We start from the raw sequence: 17,481 nt of genomic DNA, 5'->3' as shown, positions 1-17,481 counted from the left end.
AAGGCAAAGCTGATAAGCTGTATCCTCTTGTTTGTTAACATTCTGAAGTCTGAATCAGGCTTGAATAGCTTTGAAATTGACACTATTCTTAATTTTTTACATCTGAACAGATGTATGTTATGTTATGATAGGGGTGTGACTTTTCCTGAAGTGCTGCCAATCACAACACACGGTCCGGCTAACCAATCACAGCACATTTCATATTTCGGAAGGAGGGGCTTCATCGAAACAGGAACTGTTCTGCGCTTGTGAACCAGACTGTGTGTGTACGGAAACGGCATGTCATGTTCGGGTTATACAGACAAAACAAGCTAAAAAAAGGTTTATGAATTGGTTAATTAGAAAAGATTTCACATTGGTTATTTTAGTATGAAAAACAAAACTGCTATTCAAGCTGCGTTTTAATTATATACATAAAGTGAGCACAGAATGTTTCGACCGTTACTGATCTCAGTCTAGTGTAAGTTAAACACTTTTGCAAAAATCAATAAAGCTGTATAAACTGCGGAATAAATCTCTTATGTCATATCTGCACATTGTTATTTATGATGAGAGAATCTGTAAGAGTGCAGAATTCAGTCAATGAGCATGTGCACTGAACAAAACGCCAGTGCTGACTAATCTGATAGGCCATTGCATTCATAAGCTCAATAGAAATGTGTGTGATTGGTTATAATGCTCAACGCTGCAAAAATCGCGTAAAAAGAAATCTGATGCAATGTGAGCAGATTTAAATGTAATGCCACAACACCATGTATTATTCAATTTCACATGTTGCTTTAATCACGACAGTCGTCTTAGAATTAGTTTAATTGTGCAGGTATTTTTGTTAGCCTGGGAAAACCCAGACAACTTCCGGCAAATTTAGATTTGCTCTGAAAGTTAGTCTGGCAAAGAGCTCATTGAAGTCCATTTCCAATCCGTCGAAATCGCGGCACCAATCAGAAACGTTGGGGCGGGCTTTACACCATGACGACAGCACAGCGACGGTGAAGCAGATTTTGTACATTTACAAAGATGGATGCCGCCGTGGAACTATGTGTGACGGTTTCAGTTGAACACCGTCATTATAACTCTATAACCGCCAAAACCATGTTATTAAAATATTTTTTTCACAAACATTTATCATAGAGAATGTTTAAATACTAATATCAGCTTACGAGGGAAACGGAGGCGGAGTTAGAGGTGTGATCGGAGGTTGCTACTGCTGGAGATGATTCGGGAGAGGTCAGTGCCCCTTTACCGATCAGAGCGCGCGCTGACACGGAGTAACGCCGCCTTCACACTGGCAGTTGAAATCAGCTCCGTAATACGCAATACGCCCCCAACGGACGTCGTACTACACAGTGAAAAGCGTCGGAAGCGGGTAGAACAAAAATGGCAGAGAGATTAGAAAGGTTGATTCTGTCAGTTCTGTATGATCTCTCTGATGAGGGTTATAGAGATATTAATAGGAAGGCTGCTGCGTGAGGAAAGTTGCTCAGGACATTGACATGTCAGGTGGGCTAAAAAATATGATATAGTGGTATAATTTATACCACTATATCCCATTTAGTTCGATGTCTGCCTACAATTTAATTGTATTAACTGCCCTAATAACGTTAGCAAATCATGAAATTAAAAAAATGACATGACAACTTAACTTTTAATAAAATATATAATGATTTTATAACGATAAGAATTCAGGTTTGTTTATCAGTATCATAGCAACGCTAACTTCCGCTGGAATTGTTGGATAGGAACCGTCCGTAGCTTTTCGCAAGAGTTCAATTTTTTGAACGCATCCGGATGACCAACGGGCACGATTTTCTTCGCACCGCACTCGGTCGGACCCGTTTTGGACCCATTCGCATGCGGTCTGCGAATCTCCATAGGAAATGAATGACTTCCGGTCGTTTCGGAGCCGTATCGGAGCTGATTTCAACTGCCAGTGTGAAGGCGGCGTTAAGCCTTGTTTATACTCGACGCGTCCGCACGAGCGCGAAGGTGCGCAAAAATTACGCGTTCGGTGCGCAAGACCGGCAAGACCCCATTTCGCTTGCCTGTGTGCACAGGTTTGCCTGTGAACAGCGAGCGCGGCGCAGCATCCGAGGATGAACGAATTCAAGCCTAATCTGCCCGAGCATGTACGTCTCATCACACCGGCACCCAGTTTGCGCGTCTAAATTGCAAAGTTCATTGCAAAGTTTTTTTTTTGTAAAGTTTTTGTTTTCTGTGTGTGATTTATTTAATGGAAAGCACATTCACTTCCAGTTGTCTTGCTGTTAATTTTAAATAAATGTAGAGCAAGTAGTGTCTGCTCGTATTCAAACGTTGCTCTATAACGTCGCCCTGCATACGTCATCTCCTTCATCGCTCTGATTGGTTTTAGGTCTATCCAATTGCGCCCAGAGGCATTTGAGCTACGTCCGTTGGTAACTCCCCTTTGGAAATGATTTGTCTATGAAGCTTTGCCAGACCCTAAATCAGTTACAACTGAGAATGGTCTGGTTTTAACCAGGCACATTTTTTGTCCATTTATCTTGAAATTGTAGCAATTTTTGGTTGAATTTTTGCCCCAAGCTCCCATTAATTTAACCCTGGTGATAAACGTGAGGGGGCGACAGAGTTCACTTTTACTGTATGTCATTAAACCAGATTATACAGGAGGTTATCTGTAATCACACCCACCAGTTACTATAACTAACTTTAACTAAATTACAGTACATATCAAGAGTCTCTTCCATCCTGAGGAAACTGTCGGTTAAAAAGAGTTTGCCTATTCTGACAACACTGCATGCAATAACAATGAAATCAAGCTTGTGCTAGAACCTTGGTGTTTGCATTCTTCTTTTACTGGCAAATTACCTTGCTAGTACCAGGTAGGGCCTTCAGAACTGCCTTAATTCTTTGTGGCATAGATTCAACAAGGTGCCTGAAACTTTCCTCAGAGATTTTTGTCCATATTGTCATGATAGTCATATCATTGTCATGATAGTATTGTCATGATCACGCAGTTATTGCCGATTTTTCGGCTGCTCATCCATGATGTGAATCTCCCGTTCCAGCACATCTCAAAGCTGCTCTCTGGATTGAGATCTGGTGCCTGTGGAGGACATTTGAGTATAGTGAACTCATCGACATGTTCAAGAAACCAATTTTCACCCAGAACTACCGCTCACTGGATATTTTCTTTTGTTCCTCACCATTCTCTGTAAACCCTGGGGATGGTTGCGCGTGAAAATCCCAGTAGATCAACAATTTCTGAAATACTCAGACCAGCCCATCTGGCACCAACAACCATGACACATTCAAAGTCACTTACTGTTAATCAACTTTCTTCCTCATTCTGATGCACAATTTGATCTTCCGCAGAGCATCTTGACCATGTCTACTTGCCTAAATGCATGGTACCTAATAAAGAGGCAGATGTGTGTGTGTGTGTGTGTGTGTGTGTGTGTGTGTGTGTGTGTGTGTGTGTGTGTGTGTGTGTGTGTGTGTGTGTGTGTGTGTGTGTGTGTGTGTGTGTGTGTGTGTGTGTGTGTGTGTGTGGACAGCAGTAAGTTCTGTGTCTTGAATCTGAATGGTTGAGAGGCCTTTTCTAGCCATGCAATATTCTACTAATATCAAGTCAAGTCACCTTTATTTATATAGCGCTTTGTACAATAGAGATTGTTTCAAAGCAGCTTTACAGCGATAACAGGAAAATAATGTTGTAATAGTATTGTTAAATGTAAAATTAAATGTCCCCACATTTAATCACATGGAACTTTTTCACAATTTGTATCACTCTGATTGTTCCTGCCAGATCTATACTGGCATTATTTCTCACAGCGAGCGTCGATGGCAGAGGAGCAAACCCAAAAATCCCTCTGTTATTATGTCACGGTATGCAGTGTTGAGTTTTCTATTGTTCTTATATGAACAATATTTATAATGTATGTGGCGGGAGGAGTAAACACTAGACAAAGTGGGCCCTATCATACACCCGGCGCGAAGTGTTTTTTGCTAGTTTCGGCCCGACGCAGTTTTCATTTTCACGTCCTGCGCCACGTTGTTTAAATAGCATGTATTTGCGCCCATCTGTTCGCCCATGGGCTGCTGGTCTGAAAATGAGGTGTGTTTAGGAACATTTTTTGAGCGTTGCTATTTTGAGGAACTGAAATAGACTGAAATATAACTGAGCCATTGACCAACAAAACCTGGTCCCATAGATGGTCTCGCTTTAACCTTGCGCACGAGCAGATCCGTTTCCTCGCTAGAGAAGCGTTCAGTCTTTCCACTTGCAAATTCTTCCATGTAAACAGTGAATCAGCGTCATGGCGCGAGCTCAACTGGCTTTTAAGGTGAAAGGGAGATGAGACTCTGATTGGTTTATTTCACGTTACGCCCGAAACACCCATTCCTCATTAAGAGAATTGGGACGACTCTTTAAGACCATGTGCCGCACGCGCCGACCATTTTTCCCATCGTAAAACTAGCAAAAGTGGATTCGGATGCTTTAGACCATGCGCTTAAAATAGATGTGGCGTCAAACCTTGGAGAGGCGTTTATTAACATAAAAATAAAGAAAATGTCCAAAAAGGGGGAATAAAGTGTCAAAAATAAATAGGGGATCTGGTGCCCTCGTTGTGCTGGGGCACGTGCAGGGAACGTAGCTCAGATGGGTTGGTCCCGGTAAAGGGGGCGGTTTCTCATTCCGTCACAATATGTGTGTGTGTAACAAATGTGACATAAATGTACAGTTCTGATTCTAAAAAAAAAGAAAAATACTCCTTCCATAAAATGTGTTGTAGAAGTTAAACACTTTTAGCTAAAAAAAAAAAAAACATACGATTTTCAGCCATGACAGATTCTGTGATCTGCTGCAATATCATAGTAGCAGAAGATTATGGCCATTTTAGGCAGACCATCTGGAAGCCAAGCGTTCCCTGTACTGAACATACTGCCCCAAGGCTGACACATTAAATTATATAATATGTTAACCCATGAAAGCAGGTGGAGAAACACAGAAGACGTATAGGCCAGATATAGTCCTCCTCTTCTCTGGAGGTTTGCTTTCTTTGTCCTTCTCTGCTCTGAGGCATCTTATTATCTGTCACATCTAGTATGCCACATTCTATGCTTCAAAAGATATTATGATCAAAAAGAGGAGCAGGCTCACTGGGAAAGCAGCCCGACCTCTCTCTCATTCTCTCTCTTATCCTTCAGTATCAAAACAATCTGTGGCAACCTTTCACACGGAGGAGCACACCTTCACTCACTTCCTCCACTCGTTCATCAGTCACATCTGCGTCTCTGTAAGAGTCTGTGAGAAACGGTTTGCTCGTCCAGGTCTCATCTGACCACCTCAGCTGCTATCATCCTCTTTTTAATTTGTTGAGAAAGTTTTCGTGGAACCTGCGGCTACTTCTCAGGCTCAAAACCTTCATATTTCCTGAGCAATCTTGGTCTTATCAATCCTCAGTGAGTTTTTCTGTTCTCGGACCCCTGGACGGTCGAGATGAGATAGTCTCAGGAAGCGAATCGCAGCTCCTGATGATGTGGAGCAGCAGTTAAAGAGAGCAGCTCCTCCTGTAGAGAGGAACAATGAAGCTCCTAGCCCTTGTGATTCACAATCACCATTCATTCTGTGGCGGGAATTTCATTTCAAAGATTATTTTTGGAATAGAGTGGCCGGAAACTAATACTATATATATTTTAAATGGATAAGTCTGGCATAAGAGTATAACAATAAGGTTATCATTCTATTATCATAATAATTATATATTTTAATGTAATTAGTTAAACTTAAAAATAGTTTAATAGTTAAATAAAAAAGTTTAATATTCAAATTACTATTACTACTAATAATGAATGTCTATAAATAAATCTTGAATATAAATAGGGATGTCAATTTTAAGGAATTTTCTGAACAGATTGTCTTTTAAATGAATGATCTAATAATTGATTAATAGAATGGAGGACTCCATATATCATGTGCATATGGTGAACTTTTCTAATATAATTTTAGTAAATATACTTAAGAAATGCAGGCATTAATCATTTCAGTTCACTGTATTTCAATTTATGCAGTGTTTAATTTAATTCATGATTTATTGTTCTTCACATAATGTAGAGAATTAGAGGATACATTCTATTCTAAGTCAATATTTTTTGTATCAATGTATTTTTATTCTTGTTGCCTTATTTTAGTATCATTGAGATATTAGAGTTTATATATATATATATATATATATATATATATATATATATATATATATAGCCTATATATATACACTCACCTAATGGATTATTAGGAACACCTGTTCAATTTCTCATTAATGCAATTATCTAATCAACCAATCACATGGCAGTTGCTTCAATGCATTTATTGTTCTTCAAATAATGTAGAGAATTAGAGAATAAATTTTAAAGTCAATATTTTTTGTATCAATGTATTTTTATTCTTGTTGCCTTATTTTAGTATCATTGAGATATTAGAGTTTATATATATATATATATATATATATATATATATATATATATATATATTATATATAGCCTATATTATATATACACTCACCTAAAGGATTATTAGGAACACCTGTTCAATTTCTCATTAATGAAATTATCTTATCTAATCAACCAATCACATGGCAGTTGCTTCAATGCATTTAGGGGTGTGGTCCTGGTCAAGACAATCTCCTGAACTCCAAACTGAATGTCGGAATGGGAAAGAAAGGTGATTTAAGCAATTTTGAGCGTGGCATGGTTGGTGCCAGACGGGCCGGTCTGAGTATTTCACAATCTGCTCAGTTACTGGGATTTTCACGCACAACCATTTCTAGGGTTTACAAAGAATGGTGTGAAAAGGGAAAAACATCCAGTATGCGGCAGTCCTGTGGGCAAAAATGCCTTGTTGATGCTAGAGGTCAGAGGAGAATGGGCCTACTGATTCAAGCTGATAGAAGAGCAACTTTGACTGAAATAACCACTCGTTACAACCGAGGTATGCAGCAAAGCATTTGTGAAGCCACAACACGCACAACCTTGAGGCGGATGGGCTACAACAGCAGAAGACCCCACCGGGTACCACTCATCTCCACTACAAATAGGAAAAAGAGGCTACAATTTGCAAGAGCTCACCAAAATTGGACAGTTGAAGACTGGAAAAATGTCCGGGATCTCGATTTCTGTTGAGACATTCAGATGGTAGAGTCAGAATTTGGCGTAAACAGAATGAGAACATGGATCCATCATGCCTTGTTACCACTGTGCAGGCTGGTGGTGGTGTAATGGTGTGGGGGATGTTTTCTTGGCACACTTTAGGCCCCTTAGTGCCAATTGGGCATCGTTTAAATGCCACGGCCTATCTGAGCATTGTTTCTGACCATGTCCACCCCTTTATGGCCACCATGTACCCATCCTCTGATGGCTACTTCCAGCAGGATAATGCACCATGTCACAAAGCTCGAATCATTTCAAATTGGTTTCTTGAACATGACAATGAGTTCACTGTACTAAAATGGCCCCCACAGTCCCCAGATCTCAACCCAATAGAGCATCTTTGGGATGTGGTGGAACGGGAGCTTCATGCCCTGGATGTGCATCCCACAAATCTCCATCAACTGCAAGATGCTATCCTATCAATATGGGCCAACATTTCTAAAGAATGCTTACAGCGCCTTGTTAAATCAATGCCACGTAGAATTAAGGCAGTTCTGAAGGCGAAAGTGGGACTAACACAGTATTAGTATGGTGTTCCTAATAATCCTTTACGTGAGTGTATATGTATATATATAAATAAAAATGAATACAAATACATATTTTTTTATTTTCCTTATTTCAAGTTGAACTAAATGAAATTGAGAAATGTTACTTTGACAGCACGCTGAAATAAAATAATTTTAGTTCGTATTTTTAAGTGTTTTATTTAATTACAGTTAATATTTATTATTTATTATTACTATTACTATTATTACTACTAATAATAATTATTTATTATTACTATTTATTTTTAATATGGTTTAGTTAACTATAATAACCCTGATGCAATTAATAAGTACTGTTATACCACTACTAATTACAGTTTAAATCTGTTATAATAAAATAGCAATTATTTAATTACGAAGTAAATACACTATGGCCTGGTTTCACAGACAGGGCTTAGATTAAGCCAGGATTATACCTTATTTCAATGAGGACATTTAAGTAGCTCCAACGTGCCTTAGAAAAAGAAGAAAAAAACATTGTTGATGTGTATCTTGAGACAATACAATGGCACTGATATATTAAGATATGTCAGTGCAAGTTGCTTTCAGTTAATACAGCTCAAACATATAAAGACAAGGCACATCTTTAATACTTCGAAGAGTTGCATGTATGTGTGTAAGGCCTAATCAAAGGCATTTTGACAAGTCTAACAATAGAGACCCAAGAGACTTTCTGCCATTACACACACACACACACACACACACACACACACACACACACACACACACACACACACACACACACACACACACACACACACACACACACACACACACACACACATGCATGCATAATCATGTGCCCTTTCCTGTGGATGCTCTAAGAAGCCTTTCATTGTGCACATACTCTCTGTTTCCCTCTCATGACAGGCTATGTGTCTGCTTTTCGTAAAACCAATAGTTAGCAGCATCTTTTAAATGTCTTTACATTTTGGTGTGTGCGAGAGATTTATCCTGTTAGAAGCTTGACGAAGACTGTCTCCATCCTGCGTGTGTCAATATAATGAGAATGTGAGTTAAAATGGACAGCCACCTCCCCGCTGCATTTCCAGCATCATTATCAGTGCTGAGCTGTGTGGACGGCCAGGAGATGCTTGTTTTGGAGAATATCTCACAGAGAAAACACCAGCAATCCACACAGAACTCTTGCTAATGTTTACTGAGGATATTTAACATAAAGTCTTATTATCTGTTCTGTTTACACCACAGAAATATTTCATGTAGCCCATGACAGTCGGGGTTGTCAAAATGAACGATTAACAACTGCAATTAATTAAATATATTGAGCACCATTGTTTTTATTTAATGCAGGTAACACATTTATCTAATATGATGTAATAATAATAACTGTTTCTGTTGTGGATTTGTAAATACTGGTCAGAACTTCTAATGTTTAATTATTAAAGATTTCCATTTTAGAATTCCATTAATATCATGATTATATTATTACAAGATAAAAACACGTTTTTATATTACAATATGTAATAACCTAATATGAATTGAATATGAAATATATGTATTCTTCTTTTATGCCATTACTCCAACATTTTAAAACCGGTGAGAACTAAATTGAATTTCAGTTTGAAACGCTAGCCCCCGAAGCATCCTAGTCTTTTGTTTTAATATGACACCGTTATGTAGTAGTACTTCACGATCGCAATGTGATGAGTAGAGTTTAAATCCAGTTTAATGTGTTCTACACAACATTAAAGTTTATTAAGGAATAATGGACCATTTGACTGTAATGTAGGCTCATCCTGCTTAACATTCAGCTCTGGATACTTGAAGCCTGCTTTCTAGGGCAGAGATATAGACACATTTAGACATCAATTAAGATTGTTATCTGTTCTTTTAGATTGGGTCATTTAAATATGTATGTGGTGATTTGAAGTCGTGGATGAAGTCTAGGTTAGCTAACATCGGTGTAGCGTACTTTTTTAACTGTCAGGGAATTTGAAGCACCCATGATTCTTCAAGCTCCACCAATGTCTCAGCCAATAGAGCTGCAGACATGATGTGTTTTTCTAAGCCAACCTGGAAGTCAGTATCACAGATTCCCTCGCCAATAAACGCCAATAGGATTTTTCCATTTGCTTTTGGATCATTGCAGAAAATAAGCTCTGTCAAACAAAATGTATGATTCTTACACATTTTGTTCATCGTGACAATCTTCACAAAAGAACACAGCTTGTATTTTGAAGTCTAAATACAATAGGCAGAAGTCAAAAGCTAAACGCAGGCTTTAAACGAAGTACACCACAGTCACACGACTTCACCATCGTTAAGCTTCAACAACTCTTTTAGTCTTATGTAAAAACATTTTCCCTGAAAGTTTGAGTTATATATAGTATATAAACTCATTGAGGATGTAAACGCGTCTAGTGAATAGAAGATGTTTCCTCTTCGGTGTGATGACGTTTAACGATGAAACACATGCAGTCACATTTAGACACTTGTTAGCAACTGCCTTTTTTAAGACAAGTAAAGTTTTGAAAAATATCACATGGGGGTATTATTGATGGATTTTGTGTCATTGAATATAACATGAAAATAACCTGGTGCCAGTGTCATAAACTGCTAAGACTAGTCTTACAAGTTAGTCATCACATTTTTTTCTTGAAGACCGTTTACAACTGTTTTAAGTCAGTTACATAAAACCGGAGATTGGTCTAATTTGATGCTAAAAAGTAAGACTGATTTCCCCTCGACGACCCGCTAGTTGGTCGTACTAGTACTTAAGTCACAGTCTTAACATGATGGCTATGTTTATGCAACTGGCCCCTGAGCTTGTGTTCACCACAGACCCTTAATTTCAGTCATTTAAAAAAACAAAACATTGACTTCAGGATGAAGGAATCAGAATTGCTAAAATGCTGAAGGCCCTGATATACTCACTGCAAAGTTATTTTTTGTTCTTTGCTTAGAAGTAAACATAAGTTTGAGATACCTTTGCAGCGATATACTGTTCCTGACGTTCCCCGCACTGGTCAGAGCGACGTTTGGAGGATTATGTAAATATGTGCTGCACGCTTTCCTCTCAATGACACAATGTTGAGAAAATAGCAGATATGAAAACATCTGATCATAGTGACGTGGATATGTCAGCAAACCACACACATCCCATCACATGTATTTATATAGCATATAATATATTGCTTTAAAACAAGCAGCTTTAAAGTATTAAACATGGAAAAAATGTGTCTGTGAAGTGGTTAAAGAATATCAATGTTAAAGAAGGCGGAGTCTCAGAGCCACACCCACCTAATTACATCATCACCACGGACCACTGGTGGTTCCAAGATTTTTACCAGTCAGCGTGAACTTTTCCTGGAAGTTTACTTTGGCAAGCTGCTTGAACTCCAGTGTTCAACATGACGTCACACCAGTTTGCACCAGTATATCAGGGTCTTAACTCATTTCAGGGTTTGGGCCTTCAAAAAACATACATCGTCCCTGCAGCACTCTGTAGTCAATGGAAGAGGATATGTATCAGTCAACAACAACAACAACAGGCTGACATCTGTTTATTTTCAAACACCCAAGACATCAATAATGTTGTGTGTTTTGTGGATGTTTTTGAGTGAAAGTTGATGAATGTCCCTTTTCAGTCCAAAAGCTGGTTAAATATTTTCAATATGGAACATATCCTTATTTTACATTGACATTACTCCCACAATAACATCTATTTTTTTAGGATCAACCAATTTTGCTGCTATTTGTCTCAGTGTCAGAACAGATAATAAATTTGTTTCATTTTCATTGTCTTGTCATCTAAGAATAACCGCCGCCGGAGCAGAGAATGCTTCAGGTCTGATTGTAGTGTGCGGTAAATTAATCAAAGCCTCAGAACAGATTGAGAACCAAGAGCAGATTAAAGTAGTGCAATCTGTGAACACTTCAACATGATCAAAGTATTCAACAAATCACTGCTAATCAATCCAAACAATCTCAAATCAACCGAAATGCACAGATAGCATCACGGTGATAAAGAAAGAAGTAAAACTGTGAGATGAACACTGGAGAAATGACACAGAGTGACTTTTCTCACACTTAAAGCTTTGTTTATTACTTCCGGGTTTGTTGTTGTTGTTGTTGTTTTTTGATAAATTGAGATTTCCCATATTTCTGTCTATCTCAGCTCCCTATGGTTTTGCTTCATCGGCAGTCGTAGTCTACATTTGCAATCGGCTGATTTGTCAAGGTTTGAACTCCAGAAGATTCTGATAGGCACTTGGCAAATCACCCAGTTGATCTAAAAAATCGACCGGCCACAAAAAGTCATTACACACAATAATGGCAGGCAGGACCTTGAGTATGTGACTTAATTAGGTTTCAAATGCCACCAGATGTGTTCTCAGAAGCACAAAAAGACCTGAGTTTAAAATGGTTGAAGATTCAATGCAATTGGTAACAATTTCTCATGCTACTAACTAACCTTAATATATAAGTTGATTATAGGGTTATTTGTATTTCTACTGAAATAAGATAAGAATTTTGGGTGCATACATTTCAGTTTTGGAGATTAGTCAGGATTAGTCATAAACAGATTTGTGTGCTTCTGCCACAATTTTTGCCGTAGTAATTATGTAAAGGGGGCAAAATATGAGCAATATGTGTATGATTATTCTTAAAAAGATTATTTTGAAAAACACCTTCATATGCTTTGTGTTCCCAGCAAGAGAGAAGTGTGAGCAAGAAAAGCTCTGTGGGTGGTTTATTGGCAATACAATGGGATCTCATTTGTATTTGTAGGTATACAACTTTAAGGACAAATATTTACAAATCATTTGATGTTCATCAAATTGATTGGTTGATTTTATTGAATTTATAATGGATGATATTAATTAATTGTTTCAATCATCTGGTGCTCCTCGTGTTGCGGTAAAAAACATTACGATATCTGTACTATATTTTAGTTTTTTTATTGTATATTTATGCAGTAGTTATAAACTATGTATTACCACTTTTTGAGCATAGACCTGAAAATGAAATTTCCGACTTAAACTGTAATACATTTTGAATGCTTTGGAGCACAGACGGAAGTTTTAAAAAACTCTTCTCTTTTTAAAAAAGACACTTGGCAGAATGAAATTATGAAAAATTTAATGAATTACATTTTTTTTTTATGTGAAGAATATATTTTTTTAATTTTTATCTCAAAACTGTGAGAAAATCAAGTTTTGTTCCACATTTGAGGTTGATATCTTAAAAAATTAGCTTTCAGTAAGATTTTGTTTGGGTGCATTACCAAACATTTCCACTAGATGCAATTAATTTTCCATTACTTTCCAATACAGTCATTTTTGACCGAGAGGAGTACAAGTGTGACTTTTTTTTTCTTTCAGGACCATTTCAACTTTTGGAAACATGTCCATTATTTTATTTTTTTGTATTCACATAGCAAGTGACAAAACGTCAAACGTTTCACACCATTACAAATTCTAAAAAAAAAGATGTTTTTTTTTTCCTGTTAAAAATGACTTAAGAGCACGCTAGGGGATTTCTCTGAAAAGACTTTGTGTCATTTAGTGATTAATTGGAGTCCTGTAATGGGATTGATCTTTCTCCCGTGATGCCACTTTTGCAAATTTTATGACAATTGCAGTTCCAACTTTTAGATTTCTAAAGTTCATACGTAAAAAAAACAAATACATATTAGAAGTTGTCAATGTTTGATATTGTGTTGTCTCAATGTCTATCCAAACCAGATCTTTCTTATTTCAGATTTAGGATTAGATAATATGGTACTGGAGTTTGCATTATTGTTATTATTGTTGTTGTTTCAAGTTCTGTGACCCTGGATGACAAAACCAGTCACATGGGTCATTTTTTGAAATTGAGGTTTATACATCAATAAATAAGCTTTCCATTGATGTTTGGTTTGTTAGGATAGGACAATATTTGGCAGAGATAGAACTATTGAAAATCTGGAATCTGAGGGTGCAAAAAAATCGAAACATTGAGAAAATTGCCTTTAAAGTTGTCCATTTATGTTCACAATTGTGCTGCATTCAATCACAAAAATAAATGTTTTATACATTTACGGTAGGACATTTACAAAATATCTTCATGAAACATGATCTTTACTTAATATCCTAATGATTTTTGGCATAAAATGAAAATGTATAATCTTGACCCATACAATGTATTGTTGGCTATTCCCACAAATATACCCATGCTACTTAAGACTGGTTCTGTGATCCAGGGTCACAGTTTACTGTTATTCCCAATTGTCTATGCTGTTTATTATTGAAATATGCAAATATAATTTAAAAATGGAGAGAAAGCAAATTTATTACTCAAAAAGCATTTATGAATTAAAAGTCTGATAATGATTTTGACTTCTCTCCCAGAAAACAAAGATCTCCACGTATGATAAGATGTGGGAGTTCATGAGCAGTCGAAGACATTCGGTCATGGTGAAGAGTATCGAGGAGGGAATCGAGCGCGTGCTCACCTCAGATTATGCCTTCCTTATGGAGTCCACCACCATCGAATTTGTGACCCAGCGCAACTGCAACCTCACACAGATCGGAGGCCTCATAGACTCCAAGGCCTACGGGGTTGGCACCCCAATGGGTAAGGCACTTTGCAATATTAGTTTTATTTGAATAATTTATCATTTACTTAACTAACACTGTATTCTTTGTTTCATGTCTAAAGCTGTTTCGTGGTGCTTGTATCACTCTGCATGCATAAAATAATTTTATTTGATGTCAATATTCAAAAGCACTTTTATTATTTGGTATGTAGCCATGTAAAAAGTGGAATCCTTCGCTTTGTATCAGGATTTTTATGGTCACACTGTATATTAGGTAGTGTTGTAGTCAAGACCACCTAACCCGAGACCAAGACAAAACAAGACCAAGACCAGAGTGTATCGAGACCGAGACAAGACCAAGACTTTTAGGGGCTGAGACCAAGTCGAGACCGAGACCAGCGCCACATCACTCTATGACACAATAAAATGTGAAACATGATCAAAAGAGATTCTCAAATTGATCTGAAAGATCCACATTCCCATAAAAACACCTAGATATTAAACACTCAAAGCTGAAATAAACTTAACCATCTTTATTCAATACTCCTGGGTGACTTCCATCATTTAGTACAGAATGTAAAACAATTATTCATTTTTCATCACTAAAGTCTTCACTTTTCTCCGCCTTTTATAACAAAACATAAAATTATGTTGTTTTTAAACCAACAACAATCCTTTTTTTTTCAAAACCACATAGCTAAATGTGTAAAAAAAAAAGCCAAACATTCAACATTTAAAATGCAGAAAAGCTGTGTATTGTAATGTATACAGTAATTCTATGTGAAATGTTGATGTTTAGGAACAACTATTGTAAGTAAGAGACTTGTATAGCTTTTATGTGTAATCAAAGCAACATAAGATATACAAAGAGGTCAGAAAGTCAGTGGCCTAACTGCATGTGATTTATAAAAGTACAAAATTGATTTAATTGGGAGCAGTTTCATAACCAACCTTAACAAACTGCAGTGGCAAAACACTCGTCATAAGTTCAAGCTCACTGCAATGGATAAACACATAGATGAGTAGTTGCACAACACCACAAAAACATGACTGACTGACTGACCATTTGATGTACAGTTAATTATATCCAGCATCTTTTAAGTGTGCAAAAATGCCCTCGATACATATTCAATAGGGTTGGGTATCGGTTGGGTTTTATCCGATACCAGTACCTACTCTGTATTTTTTAAACGGTTCTGGTGCTTAAACGGTTCTTGAACCAGAACTTAAGAAAACGAAACCGCACACACTTCGTCAAAAAATAGTACAGTTTTATTTACAGGGCCAAACTGGACACAATATTAACTTAAATCTTTAAACAATATAAATACAAGTAACATATGGTAATAATAAATAAACCAATACAAAATAAAAATTCACATTTACATAATATCAAATAAAACAATATTGTATCAAACAATGTAATAATACTGGAGATTAATAGAGATTACTACCAGGGTAATTTAATCTCGACATGGCTCCAGGTTCCCGTGTTTTGTCTGCTTGAAACAGTCATGTAAGTTATCTGGTCGTTGTACTAGTTACGGCAGCGCTTAGCTTGGCGAGTTTGGTATTTCATTCCCACTGTATCTTAGCTACGCAGCGTTGAGTGAACCGATGAAAGAGAACGTCTCTGGTTACTGGTGTAACCTGTGTTCTCTGAATAGGGAACGAGACGCTGCGTTCGCTGCCAAGCTCCTCGCGCTGCCGACAAGCTTCCTTTCTCGGCAGAAAAATCCTAGGAGCAGATGATGGCGCGCGCGCAAATATAATATGACGACGTAAGAGCGTCGAGGCGGCGCCCACGCCATCAGCCAATGGATTGGCACGATTCTATATGGGCTTCAGACAATCGGCACAGAGAGGTCGTTCTGACGCGTAATTTTACACGTGAAATGCAGCCAAACCTTGGAGCGTTTTGTCTTCGGGATCGTCATTAAGTCAGTGCAGCACCACTTAAAGTTAAAGACACCTATCAACTCCAGAGGTGGAAAGTAACGGATTACATTTACTCGCGTTACGTAATTGAGTAGTTTTTTGTGTACTTCTACTTTTTTAAGTAGTTTTTAAAATCTGTAATTTTACTTTTACTTAAGTACATTTTGTTTGAAGTATTGTACTTCGCTACATTTGAAATCATATCCGTTACTGAGTAAAAAACAATACAAGGGAGAAAAAAAATCACACTCCGGAAACTACTGCATTGATTGAAGGGCGGGAGAACAAACGCGCAAAAAAGGTGACGCAGACCCAGCCGAAGCTGAAAGCAAAGCGCCCTTGAATTCTTATGAAGTGAATTATGGACAGTATGGAAATGCTTTGGATGTAGAAAAAAGTGTGGTTGTCCTCGAGGAGAAATCCAATTTGCAAAAAATGTGGACACAAAGTGGCCGCAAAAGGACGATACATAGGACACCATCCCTCCTGCAGATAAAGGTATGTCCTGATTATAACTAACGTGATGCAGAGGGAATCTCGGAATCCAGTCATGAAAATGTTACATAACGCAGATATCACGTAGGCTAAAACATGCAAAATAGTGGATGGATGAATACATGGAAAGTAGACCTGTGCAAAAATTCCAATCACCACATGGTCTGTGAATATTTAAGTGCAAAAATACTACTATGTAAATATATAACCTGCTTGTTCTGCGTTTCTGTGTGAATCGGTGTGAATGAGCTGCTCCGCTTGGTCTAAGTGGGGAGACTGGGGACGGTTGTAACCCGGGGCTAGTTGTAACACTACCAATTCCACCAATCAGGGATAAGATAGAAGTCATGTGTTAGTTTCAGTTTCCTCAGGCTTCCTTTACGATCGCACACGGAGGTTTTCAAGTCTGTGTTGCAATCTCTCATGAAGCTACAGCAGAAAATCAAATTCTGAGGTAAGAAAGCAAAAAAACATAACAAGATAATATTGTGTTTAGTACTTCTACCGTTGTAGATAATGTTGTATGAGTTATAATAGGTCAAACTGTAGTTTCTAGTAAAGAATGGTGTATCAACCTCCTGCTAATTTCAAAGCACCATGCTAATACAGCTATTTAAACAATGGTGACAGTGGCGGGGTAGGTTGTAACACGTGTTTTGAAAGTGTTACAACCATCCCCATACATACAACTATGCCATTTTTTGTGATTTTAATAACTATACAGAATGCCTAGAACTCGGGTGAGAAAGACAGATCATGGAGTCGATGCCAGTC

At 37.6% G+C, this 17,481-nt stretch overlaps 1 protein-coding gene across 3 annotated transcripts in view; it reads left to right on the top strand.

The window, feature by feature from the left end:
• The window catches only part of grik2 (glutamate receptor, ionotropic, kainate 2), a 285,837-nt gene that overhangs the window by 228,254 nt on the left and 40,102 nt on the right, over nt 1-17,481 (top strand). For all 3 annotated transcript variants that reach the window (XM_077206044.1, XM_077206033.1, XM_077206055.1), the window contains one exon: nt 14,087-14,312. In XM_077206044.1, the coding sequence (XP_077062159.1) occupies nt 14,087-14,312 (226 nt within the window). The remainder of the gene's footprint in view (nt 1-14,086; nt 14,313-17,481) is intronic.

This window comes from Siphateles boraxobius, unplaced genomic scaffold (assembly GCF_051911475.1).
Source record: "Siphateles boraxobius isolate OS27281-9 unplaced genomic scaffold, OSU_SipBor_1 12, whole genome shotgun sequence".
In the NCBI taxonomy this organism is placed as follows: Eukaryota; Metazoa; Chordata; class Actinopteri; order Cypriniformes; family Leuciscidae; genus Siphateles; species Siphateles boraxobius.
Note: the sequence above shows the minus strand (reverse complement) of the source record. Positions and strands in the feature narration are given on the sequence as shown.